The sequence below is a fragment of the Schistocerca cancellata genome, chromosome 6, assembly GCF_023864275.1.
Source record: "Schistocerca cancellata isolate TAMUIC-IGC-003103 chromosome 6, iqSchCanc2.1, whole genome shotgun sequence".
Classification (NCBI taxonomy): Eukaryota; Metazoa; Arthropoda; class Insecta; order Orthoptera; family Acrididae; genus Schistocerca; species Schistocerca cancellata.
The window spans coordinates 243,079,170-243,096,721 of NC_064631.1; the positions used below are offsets into that span (position 1 = coordinate 243,079,170).

Below are 17,552 nucleotides of genomic sequence, written 5' to 3' on the forward strand. Positions count from 1 at the left end.
CTGCAGTGAAAATGATGAAAATATTTTTCGGATATCTTTTCACTTCGAGTCATAATTCTTGGTTCCTGTTGGTAAATTACAACCAAACATTCATCGCAAATGTTTGTATCACCTTTTGTATCTTTTATCAGTAGTGATTGGACTTTCAGACATTGTCTAACATTTATGTTTCTCTTCCCATCTGTAGTCTAATTAAAATTTCATCTAAGTTGGCATATATCTTGTGTGAGAACTGGGTTGCAACAACATGCCAGATGTCCCACAGGCTGCCCATTCATGTAGAATGAATGTTTGTGTGCTGTGGTTGGTGTCAGTCAAGCTGACTGTGAGGAGGGCTAACATTTCACTGACTGAATGATGCTTATCCGAATGAATCTTCTGCTGTATGTAGTCACTAGACCTCGGGTTTTAGGTAAAAACCTATTTTATTCCTCATTAAATAAAGGCAATAAAAGTTGTACAAACACAAATTATGCCAATGTATGATCAAAAACACTAGTTTTATAGCACTTAGAAATAGGCCTACCTAATTTCAGGTTTGTACCTGATTGTATCCAAATCTTAAAAATCCAATTAAATAAAATTTTATGTGACTAACATTCTCTCGTGGTCTTCCCAGATAAGAATTATGCAAATATTTTATCAAAAATTGTAATTTTATAGTACCTGAAATACCTAATGTCATGTTAGAACCTAACTGAACCGCATTTTTAAAAATCCTAAAAATACCAAATTTCATGTTAGAACCTGGCTGTATCTGATTTTTAAAAATCCAGTCAAAATTTGTATGACTAAAACTACTCTTCTGATCTTCCTGGTTACATAGAAAACAGTAATTGAATGATAACTGGTTTGGTTGCATGTGTGAACACCAATCGTGAGGCAGACGACGACAGCATATGCCAGGCTGTTAGAGCCCGCCCTGCTCCGCAGAGCATTGTCGCTTGCTGTGAACTGTCAGGTGCGCTGGCAGCGCATGGAGGAGCATTGTAATCTGCCTCTGGCGCCTTCCTGCCCTGTCGGTACAGCCTGTTTAGAACACCTGCTCTTTCTTCATTCAGTCGGTCAGCGTGATGCTTGGATGTGGTGAAATATTTCACAGTGACAGTGTATTTGTGGAAAGTCCAGCATGCCACAAGTAGCCAGCTCCAAATCATCTCTGATTTGTCAGTGGTTACAAGAATTTTCTCGATTTCTCTACAGACAGAAAAGTTATCCACTGCAGATCCGAAATGTGAAATGGTTTGGGTGAAGGTGACGGTTAAAGCAGGCTCAGACATGGTAATTGGACGTCTCTATAGGCTCCCTGGCTCAGCAGCTGTTGTGGCTGAGCACCTGAAGGATAATTTGGAAAATATTTGGAGTAGATTTCCCCACCATGTTATAGTTCTGGGTGGAGATTTTAATTTGCCGGATATAGACTGGGAGGCTCAAACGTTCATAACGGGTGGCAGGGACAAAGAATCCAGTGAAATTTTTTTAAGTGCTTTATCTGAAAACTACCTTGAGCAGTTAAACAGAGAACTGACTCGTGGCGATAACATATCAGACCTTCTGGTGACAAACAGACCCGAACTATTTGAAACAGTTAACGCAGAACAGGGAATCAGCGATCATAAAGCGGTTACGGCATCGATGATTTCAGCCGTAAATAGAAATATTAAAAAAGGTAGGAAGATTTTTCTGTTTAGCAAAAGTGACGGTTCAACACAAAAGTTTTGTCTCAAGTACAGATAGTGTTGAGGATCAGTGGACAAAGTTCAAAACCGTCATACAATATGCGTTAGATGAGTATGTGCCAAGCAAGATCATAAGAGATGGAAAAGAGCCACTGTGGTACAACAACCGAGTTAGAAAACTGCTGCGGAAGCAAAGGGAACTTCACAGCAAACATAAACATAGCCAAAGCCTTGCAGAAAAACAAAAATTACGCGAAGCGAAATGTAGTGTGAGGAGGGCTATGCGAGAGGTGTTCAATGAATTCAAAAGTAAAGTTCTATGTACTGACTTGGCAGAAAATCCTAAAAAATTTTGGTCTCGTGTCAAAGCAGTAGGTGGATCAAAACAAAATGTCCAGACACTCTGTGACCAAAATGGTACTGAAACAGAGGATGACAGACTAAAGGCCGAAATACTAAATGTCTTTTTCCAAAGCTGTTTCACAGAGGAAGACTGCACTGTAGTTTCTTCTCTAGATTGTCATACAGATGACAAAATGGTAGGTATAGAAATAGACAACAGAGGGATAGAGAAACAATTAAAATCGCTCAAAAAAGGAAAGGCCGCTGGACCTGATGGGATACCAGTTCGATTTTACACAGAGTACACGAAGGAACTTGCCCCCCTTCTTGCAGCGGTGTACCGTAGGTCTCTAGAAGAGCGTAGCGTTCCAAAGGATTGGAAAAGGGCACAGGTCATCCCCGTTTTCAAGAAGGGACGTCAAACAGATGTGCAGAACTATAGACCTATATCTCTAACGTCGATCAGTTGTAGAATTTTGGAACATGTATTATGTTCAAGTATAATGACTTTTCTGGAGACTAGAAATCTACTCTGTAGGAATCAGCATGGGTTTAGAAAAAGACGGTCGTGTGAAACTCAGCTCGCGCTATTCATCCACGAGACTCAGAGGGCCATAGACACGGGTTCACAGGTAGATGCCGTGTTTCTCGACTTCCGCAAGGCGTTTGATACAGTTCCCCACAGTCGTTTAATGAACAAAGTAAGAGCATATGGACTATCAGAGCAATTGTGTGGTTGGATCGAAGAGTTCCTAGATAACAGAACACAACATGTCATTTTCAATGGAGAGAAGTCTTCCGAAGTGAGAGTGATTTCAGGTGTGCCGCAGAGGAGTGTCATAGGACCGTTACTATTCACAATATACATAAATGACCTTGTGGATGACATCGGAAGTTCACTGAGGCTTTTTGCAGATGATGCTGTGGTGTATTGAGAGGTTGTAACAATGGAAAATTGTACTGAAATACAGGAGGATCTGCAGCGAATTGACGCATGGTGCAGGGAATGGCAATTGAATCTCAATGTAGACAAGTGTAATGTGCTGTGAATACATAGAAAGATAGATCCCTTATCATTTAGCTACAAATTAGCAGGTCAGCAACTGGAAGCAGTTAATTCCATAAATTATCTGGGAGTACGCATTAGGAGTGATTTAAAATGGAATGATCATATGAAGTTGATCGTCAGTAAAGCAGATGCCAGACTGAGATTCATTGGAAGAATCCTAAGGAAATGCAATCCAAAAACAAAGGAAGTAGGTTACAGTACGCTTGTTCGCCCACTGCTTGAATACTGCTCAGCAGTGTGGGATCCGTACCAGATAGGGTTGATAGAAGAGATAGAGAAGATCCAATGGAGAGCAGCGCACTTCGTTACAGGATCATTTAGTAATCGCGAAAGCGTTACGGAGATGATAGATAAACTCCAGTGGAAGACTCTGCAGGAGAGATGCTCAGTAGCTCGGTACGGGCTTTTGTTAAAGTTTCGAGAACATACCTTCACCGAAGAGTCAAGCAGTATATTGCTCCCTTCTATGTATATCTCGCGAAGAGACCATGAGGATAAAATCAGAGAGATTAGAGCCCACACAGAAGCATACCGACAATCCTTCTTTCCATGAACAATACGAGACTGGAATAGAAGGGAGAACCGATAGAGGTACTCAGGGTACCCTCCGCCACACACCGTCAGGTGGCTTGCGGAGTATGGATGTAGATGTAGATGTAGAATGTGTGCAACAAAAATGTAAGTAAAATGTTAACCTTTTATCTGTTGTGCTCACTCAGAGAACAGTGATGTCACTGTTTTTCCCGAGTTAACTTGGACCAGACACATGCGAATGCAAACCTAAATGTACTTTACTTTTGCTAAGTGGATCTCGTACGTAAATTCTTCCACAAAGTTTTTTTTTTACAGAGGTCACATTTAAGTTGGCATGTTGCAGAGATTAAACACCAGGCAAATTTTAAAAAATAAATCAAACTTAAAACAAACATTTGTAACTAAACCAAAATTAACAAACGAATTGAATTTCCTCCTGACGTGTGTTGAGCCATTGTTGCAGCAAACATACCATTCAATGCAGTTGAAAATAGCCAGTTCAAAAGTTTTCTAGAGAAATACTGTCACCGCTGCATTCCATCAGAATACACACTGACAAAGAACTATTTAAATACTTCATATGAAAATACATTGAGCAGGATAAGGGAAGATATAGCGGTTCATATGTAGATATCTGTCGATGAGACAACTAACAGACAAGGTCAATATGTGGCTAATTTGATTGTTGGAAAGTTAAATCCTGACACTCACTCTGTACCTCATCTGATCTGCAGCAAGGAGCTAAAAAAAACTTCCCTTGAAACAGTTGCTCACTTTGTTAATAGAGCCCTCAGATTAAATTCCCCAACAGTCTAGATGAAAATAAAATACTTGTAATGTGCACTGATGCAGCCGCATACATGATTGCTGCTGTTAAATTGTTGAAAGTATTTTACCCAGCCATGCTCCATATCATAAGTCACGTCCATGTCATGAATCGTGTAGCTGAGACGATACATCTCGAATTTGCACATGTAATTAAGCTAGTTTCAGCCATCAAAAAAGTTTTTATTAAAACACCTACAAGAATCAAGTTATTTCGAGAGGAACTTCCCAAAGTACCATTTCCACCAGTACCCATACTAACTTGCTGGGGAATGTGGCTAGAGGCTGTGAAATACTACAGTGAGCATGTGGAAGACATTAAGAACATTGTTCTTAAATTGCAGGAGGAGACAGTGAGCATTACTTCAGCAAAAGATCTTCTAAAGGACCCAACAATTTCCAATAACATTCCATACATTAAATCTGATTATGCATTTTTGGTCCCTATTATTAAAGCTCTAGAGTGTTCAGGGAAACCTGTCTACATGCAACTGTGATTGATAGACGAGGTGACAGAAAAAATCCACTTGGTCCCAGGTTCTATTGGTATGAAAGTTAGTGAGAAACTAGAGACAATGCTAAAGAGAGAGAGAGAGAGAAGAAGAAGAAGAAGAAGAAGAAAAAGAAAAAACAGGACTGACCACCCTCTGTACAGCGGCTGACATCTTATCAGGTAAACCAACAGAATCTGAGTGTGCAGTCCCATTGTGCCTAAAACCGTCATTTAAATATGCTCCGGTGACATCTGTTGACGCGGAACGCTCATTCTCGGCATATAAGGTGCTATTAACAGACAAGAGATGCAGTTTCTCAAGGGAAAATCTGGAGAAAGTATTATTTACTGTGACTGTAATTGTGGACATGGACAATAATATAATGTGGATTTATGTCAATCTATTTATCTTTCTAGACAATAAAATGTCAGATTTTGGTCACCTATTTTCTGGTTTTATAACCTATTTTTGTAAGTGATAGGACCTATTTTAGGTATCTAATGTAAGATTTTTAGAACCTAAAAGTCCGAGTGTAGTAATCACTGCAGCAACCTGATACTTTATTGCAGCACATTAACAATAGCAGCCATTTCGCGAGTGATTTTAAGATATGAAATCGGGGACCTCTTCTGTCATGAAGTAGCACCTAACAAATAATTTTACTATCTATAACAGAATATAACCAATACCATCATGCCATCTGAATTTGGATATTGTCTTTACTTCAGGACATAAATGGAAGTTACTTTAGTAAATTTATAAGTAAAGTTAATTTAATTAATCACTAGTCTATCTAAAACAAGGCATAAGACAATGAGAGCGTAGTTAGAAAATTGGAGAGGGATGGAGATAAAGGGAGGTAAATGACATAAATTAGGAACAGAGATACTACTCTGATGGTTAGCTGATAAGCAGTGCAAGTCAAGGTTGGTTTAGTAATTTTGCTTGATTTCTTGTACTGAGAAACTTAACTTCCTTTTTGTTAATATTAACCTTTAGAAAGAACTGCATATTTTTTCAGTATCAGGAAGTTGCCATTCCAGGCGCTGAAAATTATATACAGAGAAGTTATCAGGAAGATGACATAAGGCAAAATATCCATAGAGTACAAGACAGAGAATTATTGGAAATGTCGGATGATGGTTACTGTCTAAGCATGCATCAGCCATGGGCGTCATTACTTGTAGCAGGCATCAAACAGTAAGTCATATTTTTCCTGGTTGAATTTATTACTTTCTAAACTATACCATGCTGCATCAGTGCTATAGTACAAATACAGAGTAGTGACTCATGCAGTCGTAAGTTAATTTTCTGTATAATCAGTTACACCTAACTTGAGGTTATGGTCTTCACATGTGAATATCAGACACGCCTCATTAGAGTTCCAGGCTTGTTGGTTTAAAAAGTTATGTTTGCATACACTGTCAGGTAAAGAAATATAGCCATGAGTATCATATTACTATTTGTAATTGAGTGTTACTGGAAATGTTCTCCTTTAAGGCAAGGACTTAGCAGTATCTTAGTTGATACTGTTACTTACGTATGCCTTTATAGATGAAATGCCAGAAAATGACTGCCACACAGATTACACATATTCAGTCCACAGTACTGTTAAGAATTTTTGTGTTGTGGTTGGACTGGAATAGAATTCACTCTTACTTACTCATGTGGTCAGCTAAAGAGTGATTTGAAGAGAAGTAGCACTCGACTGTAATAGTTGGGAGAGCAGTATACTGAACAATTACTCCCTCCTCCCCATCCCCTTCCCCTTTCCCCCATTCGCAGATTCGTAAACAGTGCCATCCTATGAGCAAATGGTAAATCAGTGGTCACCCAACAATATGGTATGATCTCTGGAATTTAATGTCAGAGCTATATTTATATTTATTATTATATCTGAAAACAAAGATGATATAACTTACCAAACGAAAGCGTTGGTATGTTGATAGAGACACTAACAAACACACACACAAAATTCAAGCTTTCGCAACCCACGGTTGCTTCATCAGGAAAGAGGGAAGGAGAGGGAAAGACGAAAGGATGTGGGTTTTAAGGGAGAGGGTAAGGAGTCATTCCAGTCCCGGGAGCGGAAAGACTTACCTTAGGGGGAAAAAGGGACAGGTATACACTCGCGCGTGCACGCACACACGCACACACGCACACGCACACACACGCACACACACACACGCGCACACACACACACACACACACACACACACACACACACACACACACGCGCGCACACACACACACAGGAGTTAGAGGGAACAAGAAATACTACTTGGGCATTGCTATCTGTTAAATAAGGCTGCCTTAATCGAGAATGCTGAGAATCTTCTGCTTTTATCTAGAGGAATATAATGCAATGAAAACAGCTCTTTTGTTCTTCAAAATCAGGACAGTCTTGACTATATACTGGGCTATACATTGCACTGCAATTTTTTTAAATATATGCATGACATTTTCTAACTAGTATCACCACACTGATTGTTGTATTAGTCAGGAACTATTCTCTTTAGAGTTTTTGAGTTTTTTTAAAGTATATGTACTCCATTTTGCATAGGCATGAAGGTCGAATGTGGTATACTGCACACAGAGGCCGTCTGTGGATAGCTGCAACAGCTAAACCGCCACTCCAAGAAGATATAAAAGAAGTTGAAAATATGTATGAAGTTCTTAAGGGAGGTAAGTTTGCTATTTTTCTTAGGTGTGGGCCTGTTTTTAACATTATACATTCTTTCTGTTGTTGCTCCCCCCCCCCCCCCCCCCCCAAAAAAAAAAATAAATAAATAAATAAAATAAAATAAAATAAAATAAAAAACTGTTTCCCTCCCCTTCTTCATATGATTGATTTCAAAATCACGTGTATCAGAGCATGTATTCATTTGTTAAAATACAGCCGTGGCAATAGTATGACAAGAAGATGGTTTTCTGTGGCAACTAATACTGTTAGTACAGTATTGTGTAAACCTAGTATTTTATCTATCTTCAGCATCTGTAGTTGTATATATCGAATATTCAGCAACCAATTGCATAAAATAAATTTAATTTCTTAACTGGTTTCTGGTACTGAGTGCCCTTCTTCAGAAGGTTATATCTATCACATTATTTGCAAGTGCCAGCAACTGTCGGCAGTATTTTTGAGGAATGTCACAAATATTTAATTGTAATTTTGAAACTGAGGAGAAGCAAAGCATGATGGCCAGATATCAGTAAAATAAATATAGATTTCGTAAAATTAAAGATGATAATTACAGCATACAGAAAAGGATGATACCATCAACAAAATATTTAAGTACACTAGTGGATTTAGCATTAGAGGCATACCCCCAGGATGACAATTCAAAAAATATAAATATAGGGAGGGGGCAGGGTTCAGAGGCTTATGCTCTTATATAATTCAGGCATGAGGTGTTACTTCATCAGGTAGGTTGATCTACTTTGTGCTGTGGAAGAAACTTCGAAACCGATGGTATCCTGCTTATGCAATAACTGTCAAACATCTGTTTCTGCAGAAAGATACTCCCTAAGCAGCCATTTAACTTTCTGCAGTAACCGTGTCCTCAGATGTAAATAATTTTCCCTTTACTTCTTTTTGCGCGCGCGCGCACACACACACACACACACACACACACACACACACACACACACACAGTGCGGGGTGGGGTGGGGTGAAGGATGGAGTGAGGTGGAAGGCAAGGAGGGGGTTGGGGGGAAGAGTGTAGTGGCATGTGGGAGAGTGGGGAGCTGTCTGTGGGCTAGCTAATGGTGCAGGTATAGGGGACAGGTGGCAGATGGCTGGGCATGTGATTTCCCAGACTAGGGCATGAGGTAGCAGCACACAACTAGCTGACACTAATTGGGCAGGGTGGCAGCTGTCGAAGTCCAGGTACTATTGGTGATTAGGATACAATATCCTGTTTAATATTACCTATAACTCTGTCTTTTCTTTTCTTTCAAATGTTGTAAAAGTAACATACTCTTATTGTATTTTGAATCCATACCTGGTTTCTCAGATTTTTTCTGTGCTGCTGTAACTCTGACTGCACTCCAAGCAATGCTAACTGGATGTTAGTTTATAAGAGGTGGAGCCCCTCCACGCCCACACCGGCATGATGGCCAACACAAAAGGTCTACTGCCATCTCTGCATAAGGGTTAGTATTCACTAAAGTGAGGTGTCGCAGGATGTGGGTACTGCGATGTTTGCGTACGTCTGGTTAGGATTAACCATTAATACGCGCTCATCTGGAGATATCTTGGTCGAAATCTGACGAAGGTTAGCGGTTTGAAGGGCAGAGGAAAAAAAGTGCCAAGGCAAGAGCCAAGGGAAAAAAACCTCTGCGAAAGTTAGGTCGGGTGGTAAGAGCAGTATTGGTTGTCTTGCTGCCTGCGATAGGTTGTGCAAGGATAGGCTTTGTTAGTAGTGGGTATCATGCATGTCGATACCTTGACGTTGTGCGTTTGTGCTGCTCGGCGGCTGGCGCTGGGTGCTGGTACAGAGTCCTCGTTCAGCATCAGCAACCTGCAACAGTTAGGTTTGTTATCGATCTTGTGTCCGATAGATCATATACCAGAGGCACAGTGTGTGGGAATGTTGGCAGATTGTTTGTGCGTCTGTGGGCGAGCTCGTTGGTGTCCCTGCTGTGGCCTGTTGGTTGGCTCTAATAGCAGCTGGTAGTTGCCAGTCAGTGTTGCTGATATGCAGGGGCTTGCCGATGTTTGTCGCTGTTTGCGTATGTTAGTTTACCATAGGTGGCTATACCCTAGCTAGCAGTGTCTTTGGCCGCTTGTTTTTCCACCTGTGGTTGTGATCGTAGTTTCCCAGAGTGAGGATGAAAGGATTGTTCGAGTGTGTTGAGTTCCTGTATAGTCGTGCGGCGTGTTTTTTGAATACTTCCTTGAGGATATCAAGGCGGTATTCATGGTGAAGATCCACGGTAGCGTGGAGCGTTGCTAATGATTTGTAGCACCTTGTTCTGTATGATCTACAGGCGGTGCAGTCGTGTAGGAGCTGCATATCCCCAGACTGTGCTGCATACGTCATCAGAGGTCTAATCAGTGTCATGTATATGGACCTCGACACCCTCCTATTCAGTGTGCTTTCCCTAAGGGTATATTTCCCTTCTTTTCCCTGTCAAATGTGACAGTACTAACGGCCAGTAATACTCATAAGAAATTATTTATTTCCGTTTCTTAGCTTACCTCCTGGCCAGTGTTTACTGATTTCTGTGTGGGGAATTATACACCTATTATCAGTAATGCAGCAGTATGTTGTCAATGTATCATTTCTTATTGCCTTTCCTTTGTGTCTATTGTAACAAATTCAAGTATGAATGTAACTTAATGTCACAAGTTACACATACTTAACTGCATTACAGTTTTACACATACATGGGTTTTTAAGCCTGTTAGTGTTTGTCTTAAAAGCAGCTACAAATAAGCTCTTTTACTGGATTGCTAGGCCTAATGTAATTGAGGATTTTCTTTCAGGGTTAACTCCCTCAGCCCTTGATAAGCCAATTTCATACTACAAGGTAGCAGCTGCTGGTTTTGGTCCACCCCAGGTATTTTATTTCCCCAGTACCCACCATATCTGGAGAGCATTCTACCTGCCACCTGGGGAGGTGCACGATGGGAGACCAGCAAACTCTCCAGTAATAATTTGGTCAGAAATGAAATCACCAACAGAGAGCAAAAAGCATATGAATTCTACCAACAAGTAAGATCACTTTTATGGGATGACTTGATTCCAAAACTGGCCAAACTGATGATGTTTAAGAGCTATTTCATACCAATATTGACCTAGGGTATTGAAACATATACCCTTACAAAAAGATAATCATCAAGGCTGCAAGCATCAGAGATGAAATTTCTTAGATTCACCATCCAGAAGACCAAGATGGACAAGTTAAGAAAGGACGTGGTGAGGAAAGAAGCCGGAATAAAGACATCCCTATTAGATCGAATTGGTGCATCTAGACTTTGATGGTACGGGCATGTGATGAGAATGGAGCCAACTAGAACAGCCAAAATAAATTTGGAAAGACAGGTGGATGAGAAAAGACCTTGAACCCAATGGTTGGACTTGATTATGGCTGATCTAGTGGCCAGAGGATGGACAGTGGATGATGATCTCTGTGAACACGTGTATTTGGACAGGACGAATTGGAAGAAGCTCATTACCAGTACCTGGGAAACTGGAACTGTTAAATGATGATGATCAGTTTGTGTCTTAGTCATATTCTCATCAAAAGCAGACAACCTATTGCTCATAATCTTTCTCCCTATAGCCCAGTTTAATTAGTAAGGTATAGGATAATCAAAAAGAAGTTACTGTTTTAAAGAAGATGGTGAAAGGGTAAGAGACTGCTTTATGAAAATTTAAATCTGAAAAAATATAGCAGACAACTCGGAGCCTAGTGGGCATCAGTCTACTTAGTCATCCCAGAATGTGAACTTATTGGAGGCTACTGATACTTAACTATTCAGTCCTGTGTGCCTGTGATGTCGAAAAGAGCATCCCGAGACAACATTTACGATACCCTAATGACTCACACTCCTCACTTTGTTTAATATATGCACAAAGTTGTATGCATTTGACTTAAAACCTACCATGTTGTTTCATTAATTTTCCAAAATATTTAAAACCATTATAACTCTGTCTCTGTCCTCTACATAAGTAACCACTTTCACAAACATTAACATCAAGTATTCTGTACTAAATCTTCCTAAAATATGAGATAGGTCATGTAAATTAATACCAAAAGTACTATACATGCCCTCTAAATTGACACCATAAGTCAATCTACACAACCTCTACAAAACTATTGACAAAATTCTTTCATACATGTTCCACCAATTCAGTTAGGCTCATTAGTGACCATTCTGCAGAAAGAGGTTTGATAGAGTGGTCAGAGGATTTGAGATATGTGTGAATATTTTGCAGAAGATCTGTTTACAAACTAGGTATTTGGGGGGGGGGGGGGGGGGTGTTAGTATTGTCTTAATGTCTACCTGTGAAGGCCGTAGTAAATCTTAAACATACTGGGCAATGGATTGTTTGTTATTGGAGACAGATTATTCATGGGTGGCCATATTGTGTGGGATAGATTCATTAATATGGAAGTGGTGACAGCTGCCAAAATGGATGTACTGTTGATTATTAATGGGATACATATGGACAGAGATTTTTATGGAGTCATAGGAAATGTGGAGTTCAACCTTCAGGAAGGTGGCACACTAGGATGAGAAGAACAAGATGAGACAGTTGGGAGAGAAGGTGTTGTGATTGAAGAATGAGGAATGAACTTGAACCAGATAAGTTATCTTTGTTCTCAAATAGACACAAAGGTCTCCTCTCCATAAACAGGTTGACGTAAAAGGCTCCCATGTGGGTGCCCATTGTCGTGCCACTTGTTGTTGTTGTTGTTGTTGTTGTTGTTGCGGTCTTCAGTCCTGAGACTGGTTTGATGCAGCTCTCCATGCTACTCTATCCTGTGAAAGCTTCTTCATCTCCCAGTACCTACTGCAACCTACATCATTCTGAATCTGCTTAGTGTATTCATCTTTTGGTCTCCCTCTACGATTTTTACCCTCCACGCTGCCCTCCAATACTAAATTGGTGATCCCTCGATGTCTCAGAACATGTCCTACCAACCGATCCCTTCTTCTTGTCAAGTTGTGCCACAAACTCCTCTTCTCCCCAATTCTATTCAATACCTCCTCATTAGTTATGTGATCTACCCATCTAAACTTCAGCATTCTTCTGTAGCACCAAATTTCGAAAGCTTCTATTCTCTTCTTGTCTAAACTATTTATCGTCCACGTTTCACTTCCATACATGGCTACACTCCATACAAATACTTTCAGATACAACTCCCTGACACTTAAATCTATACTCGATGTTAACAAATTTTTCTTCTTCAAAAACACTTGACTTGCCATCGCCAGTCTACATTTTATATCCTCTCTACTTCAACCATCGTCAGTTATTTTGCTCCCCAAATAGCAAAACTCCTATACTACTTTAAGTTTCTCATTTCCTAACATAATTCCCTCAGCATCACCCGACTTAATTTGACTACATTCCATTATCCTCGTTTTGCTTTTGTTGATGTTCATCTTATACCCTCCTTTCAAGACACTGTCCATTCCGTTCAAATGCTCTTCCAAGTCCTTTGCTGTCTCTGACAGAATTACAATGTCATTGGCGAACCTCAAACTTTTCATTTCTTCTCCATGGATTTTAATACCTACTCCGAACTTTTCTTTTGTTTCCTTTATTGCTTGCTCAGTATACAGATTGAATAACATCGGGGATAGGCTACAACCCTGTCTCAATCCCTTCCCAACCACTGCTTCCCTTTCATGCCCCTCAACTCTTATAACTGCCATCTGCTTTCTGTGCAATTTGTAAATAGCCTTTCGCTCCCTGTATTTTACCCCTGCCACCTTCAGAATTTGAAAGAGAGTATTCCAATCGACATTGTCAAGAGCTTTCTCCAAGTCTACAAATGTTAGAAACGTAGGTTTGCCTTTCCTTAATCTTTCTTCTAAGATAAGTCGTAAGGTCAGTATTGCCTCACGTGTTCCAACATTTCTACGGACCCCAAACTTATCTTCCCTGAGGTCGGCTTCTATCAGTTTTTCCATTCGTCTGTAAAGAATTCGCGTTAGTATTTTGCAGCTGTGACTTATTAAACTGATAGTTCGGTAATTTTCACATCTGTCAACACCTGCTTTCTTTGGGATTGGAATTATTATATTCTTCTTGAAGTCTGAGGGTATTTCGCCTGTCTCATACATCTTGCTCACCAGATGGTAGAGTTTCGTCAGGACTGGCTCTCTCAAGGCTGTCAGTAGTTCTAATGGAATGTTGTCTACTCTGGGGGCCTTGTTTCGACTCAGGTCTTTCAGTGCTCTGTCAAACTTTTTATGCAGTGTCATATCTCCCATTTCATCTTCATCTACATCCTCTTCCATTTCCATAATATTGTCCTCAAGTACATCGCCCTTGTATAGACCCTCTATATAGTCCTTCCACCTTTCTACTTTCCCTTCTTTGCTTAGAACTGGGTTTCCATCAAAGCTCTTGATATTCATACAAGCGGTTCTCCTTTCTCCAAAATTCTCTTTAATTTTCCTTTAGGTAGTATCTATTTTACCCCTAGTGAGATAAGCCTCTACATCCTTACATTTGTCCTCTAGCCATCCCTGCTTAGCCATTTTGCACTTCCTGTCGATCTCATTTTTGAGACATTTGTATTCCTTTTTGTCTGCTTCATTTACTGCATTTTTATATTTCCTCCTTTCATCAATTAAATTCAATATTTCTTCTGTTACCCAAGGGTTTCTACTAGCCCTCGTCTTTTTACCTAATTGATCCTCTGCTGCCTTCACTATTTCATCCCTCAAAGCTACCCATTCTTCTTCTACTGTATTTCTTTCCCCCATTCCTGTCAATTGTTCCCTTATGCTCTCCCTGAAACTCTGTACAACCTCTGTTTCTTTCAGTTTATCCAGGTCCCATTTCCTTTAATTCCCACCTTTTTGCAGTTTCTTCAGTTTTAATCTACAGTTCATAACCAATAGATTGTGGTCAGAGTCCTCATCTGCCCCTGGAAATGTCTTACAATTTAAAACCTGGTTCCTAAATCTCTTGTCTTACCATTATATAATCTATCTGATACCTTTTAGTATCTCCAGGGTTCTTCCATGTATACAACCATCTTTCATGATTCTTGAACCAAGTGTTAGCTATCATTAAGTTATGCTCTGTGCAAAATTCTACCAGACGGCTTCCTCTTTCATTTCTTAGCCACAATCCATATTCACCTACTATGTTTCCTTCTCTCCCTTTTCCTACTGACGAATTCCAGTCACCCATGACTATTAAATTTTCATCTCCCTTCACTACCTGAATAATTTCTTTTATCTCACCATACATTTCATCAATTTCTTCGTCATCTGCAGAGCTAGTTGGCATATAAACTTGTACTACTGTAATAGGCGTGGGCTTTTTGTCTATCTTGGCCACAATAATGCATTCACTATGCTGTTTGTAGTAGCTTACCCGCACTCCTATTTTGTTATTCATTATTAAACCTACACCTGCATTACCCGTATTTGCTTTTGTATTTATGACCCTGTATTCACCTGACCAAAAGTCTTGTTCCTCCTGCCACCGAACTTCACTAATTCCCACTACATCTAACTTTAACCTATCCATTTCCCTTTTTAAATTTTCTAACCTACCTGCGCGATTAAGGGATCTGACATTCCACGCTCCGATCTGTAGAACGCCAGTTTTGATTCTCCTGATAACGACGTCCTCTTGAGTTGTCCCCGCCCGGAGATCCGAATGGGGGACTATTTTACCTCCGGAATATTTTACCCAAGAGGATGCCATCATCATTTAACCATACAATAAAGCTGCATGCCCTCGGGAAAAATTATGGCTGTAGTTTCCCCTTGTTTTCAGCCGTTCGCAGTACCAGAACAGCAAGGCCATTTTGGTTAGTGTTACAAGGCCAGATCAGTCTATCATCCAGACTGTTGCTCCTGCAACTACTGAAAAGGCTGCTGCCCCCCTTCAGGAATCACACGTTTGTCTGGCCTCTCAACAGATACCCCTCCTTTGTGGTTGCACCTACGGTACGGCCATCTGTATCGCTGAGGCACGCAAGCCTCCCCACCAACGGCAAGGTCCATGGTTCATGGGGGGATCTCAAATAGCCACAAAGGTCTCCTCTCCATAAACAGGTTGACGTAAAAGGCTCCCATGTAGGTGCCCATTGTCGTGCCACTCGTTGTTGTTGTTGCGGTCTTCAGTCCTGAGACTGGTTTGATGCAGCTCTCCCTGCTCCTCTATCCTGTGCGAGCTTCTAAGTGATCGTTGTTCTCAAATAGCCACAAAGGTCTCCTCTCCATAAACAGGTTGACGTAAAAGGCTCCCATGTGGGTGCCCATTGTCGTGCCACTTGTTTATCTGTATATCTAGTGGAGACTGAAAGTAGTTTTTCAAAAGACAAGACCAGTGAGAAAAAGTAGGAAATATAATAGTAGAGGGCCAGCACATCAGTGCATACAAAAAATAAATAAAAAATAAATATTTGAGCAGCATTCTATTGGAAGATTGAACATGTAACTGAGAAAGACAGCAATGAGTAGCCTATGGGAAAGCAGCAAACCCAGAATTTAAACTATCTGTTATGGTGATGTGAGATAAATTTTGAAAATAAAGACAGTAAATATTGTAGAGCCCATAACGATTAATGAATATGACTGAGGTTACTGGAAAAAATAGAAACAAATTGAGAGTTTTAGAAGTGGACTGTCTCACAAGATCATGTAGAATATCGTGGCAAGACTACATAAGAAATACGACGATTAGGGAAATGACCCAGACTCAAAAAAGCATCATGGGTAGAATACAACAGCAGCATCTCACTCGGTATGTCCATACAATCTGACAGACAGATGATCAGAGATCTTAGTGTACTATCCTCAAGGAAGAGAAGAGGATGGCTGAAGATTGCCTGGTTTGATGGGGGTTATGCAAGTAATAAGAAAAAGAGAAATAGAAGAGGATGGGGAAGCATGGGAAGATAGAATCTGTTGGCAACCTGTATGTTGCATGTGGTGACAGCTGTAGGAACCTCACAGTAGAGAGATATCTGCCCTCCAAAAGGGATTAGTTCCTCCTGGGCACGAGGATGTTGGTTTACATGAAGTCAGAATCAGCACTGAAGAGTAGCAATACAGATGTAATGGAGTGAGGATGGTGAAAAATTGTGATTGAAGTTATTTCTGGCTTTTTATATGAGAAGCTAGGCTGCAGGTTATGGAGTTGGAGTTGATGCTCCACAAGACTTGAAATTTTTAGTGAGAACACAGTATCAACTATAGTTGTGCTGTGAGAGTGGATAGATTTATGGATTTTTGAATGAATGTAGAAGGTGGGTGTGGCAAGGGTAACTGGGGTGAGGAGGGATATGGATTTGGTAAGTTATTGTAGGATAGGTCTAAGGATTTGAATAAGGATTGGAAGTTATTCTGAACTTCTGGGGTGGGATCACTGCAGCAGGACTTGCATGTAGGAGAATTAGGCTGTTAGCAGGTACCTTCTGTCAAGTAGTCACTGTGATCATCATAACAATGATGGATCCATTGTCTATTGGGATTATTATGAAAATCAGTCCTAAGGTTGTGGATGGCTTTTCTTTCATCTACTGAGATGTTTATTTTTTTATGAAGGGCTGTGGAAAGGAGGCGGCGACCAAGCGAGGTGGCACAGTGGTTAGACACTGGACTCACATTCGGGAGGACGACGGTTCAATCCCGCGTCCGGCCATCCTGATTTAGATTTTCCGTGATTTCCCTAAATCACTCCAGGCAAATGCCGGGATGGTTCCTCTGAAAGGGCACGGCCGACTTACTTCCCCATCCTTCCCTAATCCGATGAGACCGATGACCACGCTGTCTGGTCTCCTTCCCCAAACAACCAACCAACCAACCAAAGGAGGAGGCCCTGTTGAAGGTATGGAATTCATGGAAGGTAACAAGAAGGTGGTTGGGTGGGAGTGAGTCAGTTCAGGGTCATCATTAGAA

The 17,552-nt window shown here is 40.6% G+C and overlaps 1 protein-coding gene across 1 annotated transcript in view; it reads left to right on the plus strand.

Moving 5' to 3' along the window:
• LOC126191062 (activating signal cointegrator 1) overlaps nucleotides 1–17,552 on the plus strand; it is a 136,647-nt gene that overhangs the window by 102,678 nt on the left and 16,417 nt on the right. The window contains exons 9-10 of the mRNA XM_049931779.1: nucleotides 5,965–6,143; nucleotides 7,507–7,628. Of these exons, the coding sequence (XP_049787736.1) occupies nucleotides 5,965–6,143; nucleotides 7,507–7,628 (301 nt within the window). The remainder of the gene's footprint in view (nucleotides 1–5,964; nucleotides 6,144–7,506; nucleotides 7,629–17,552) is intronic.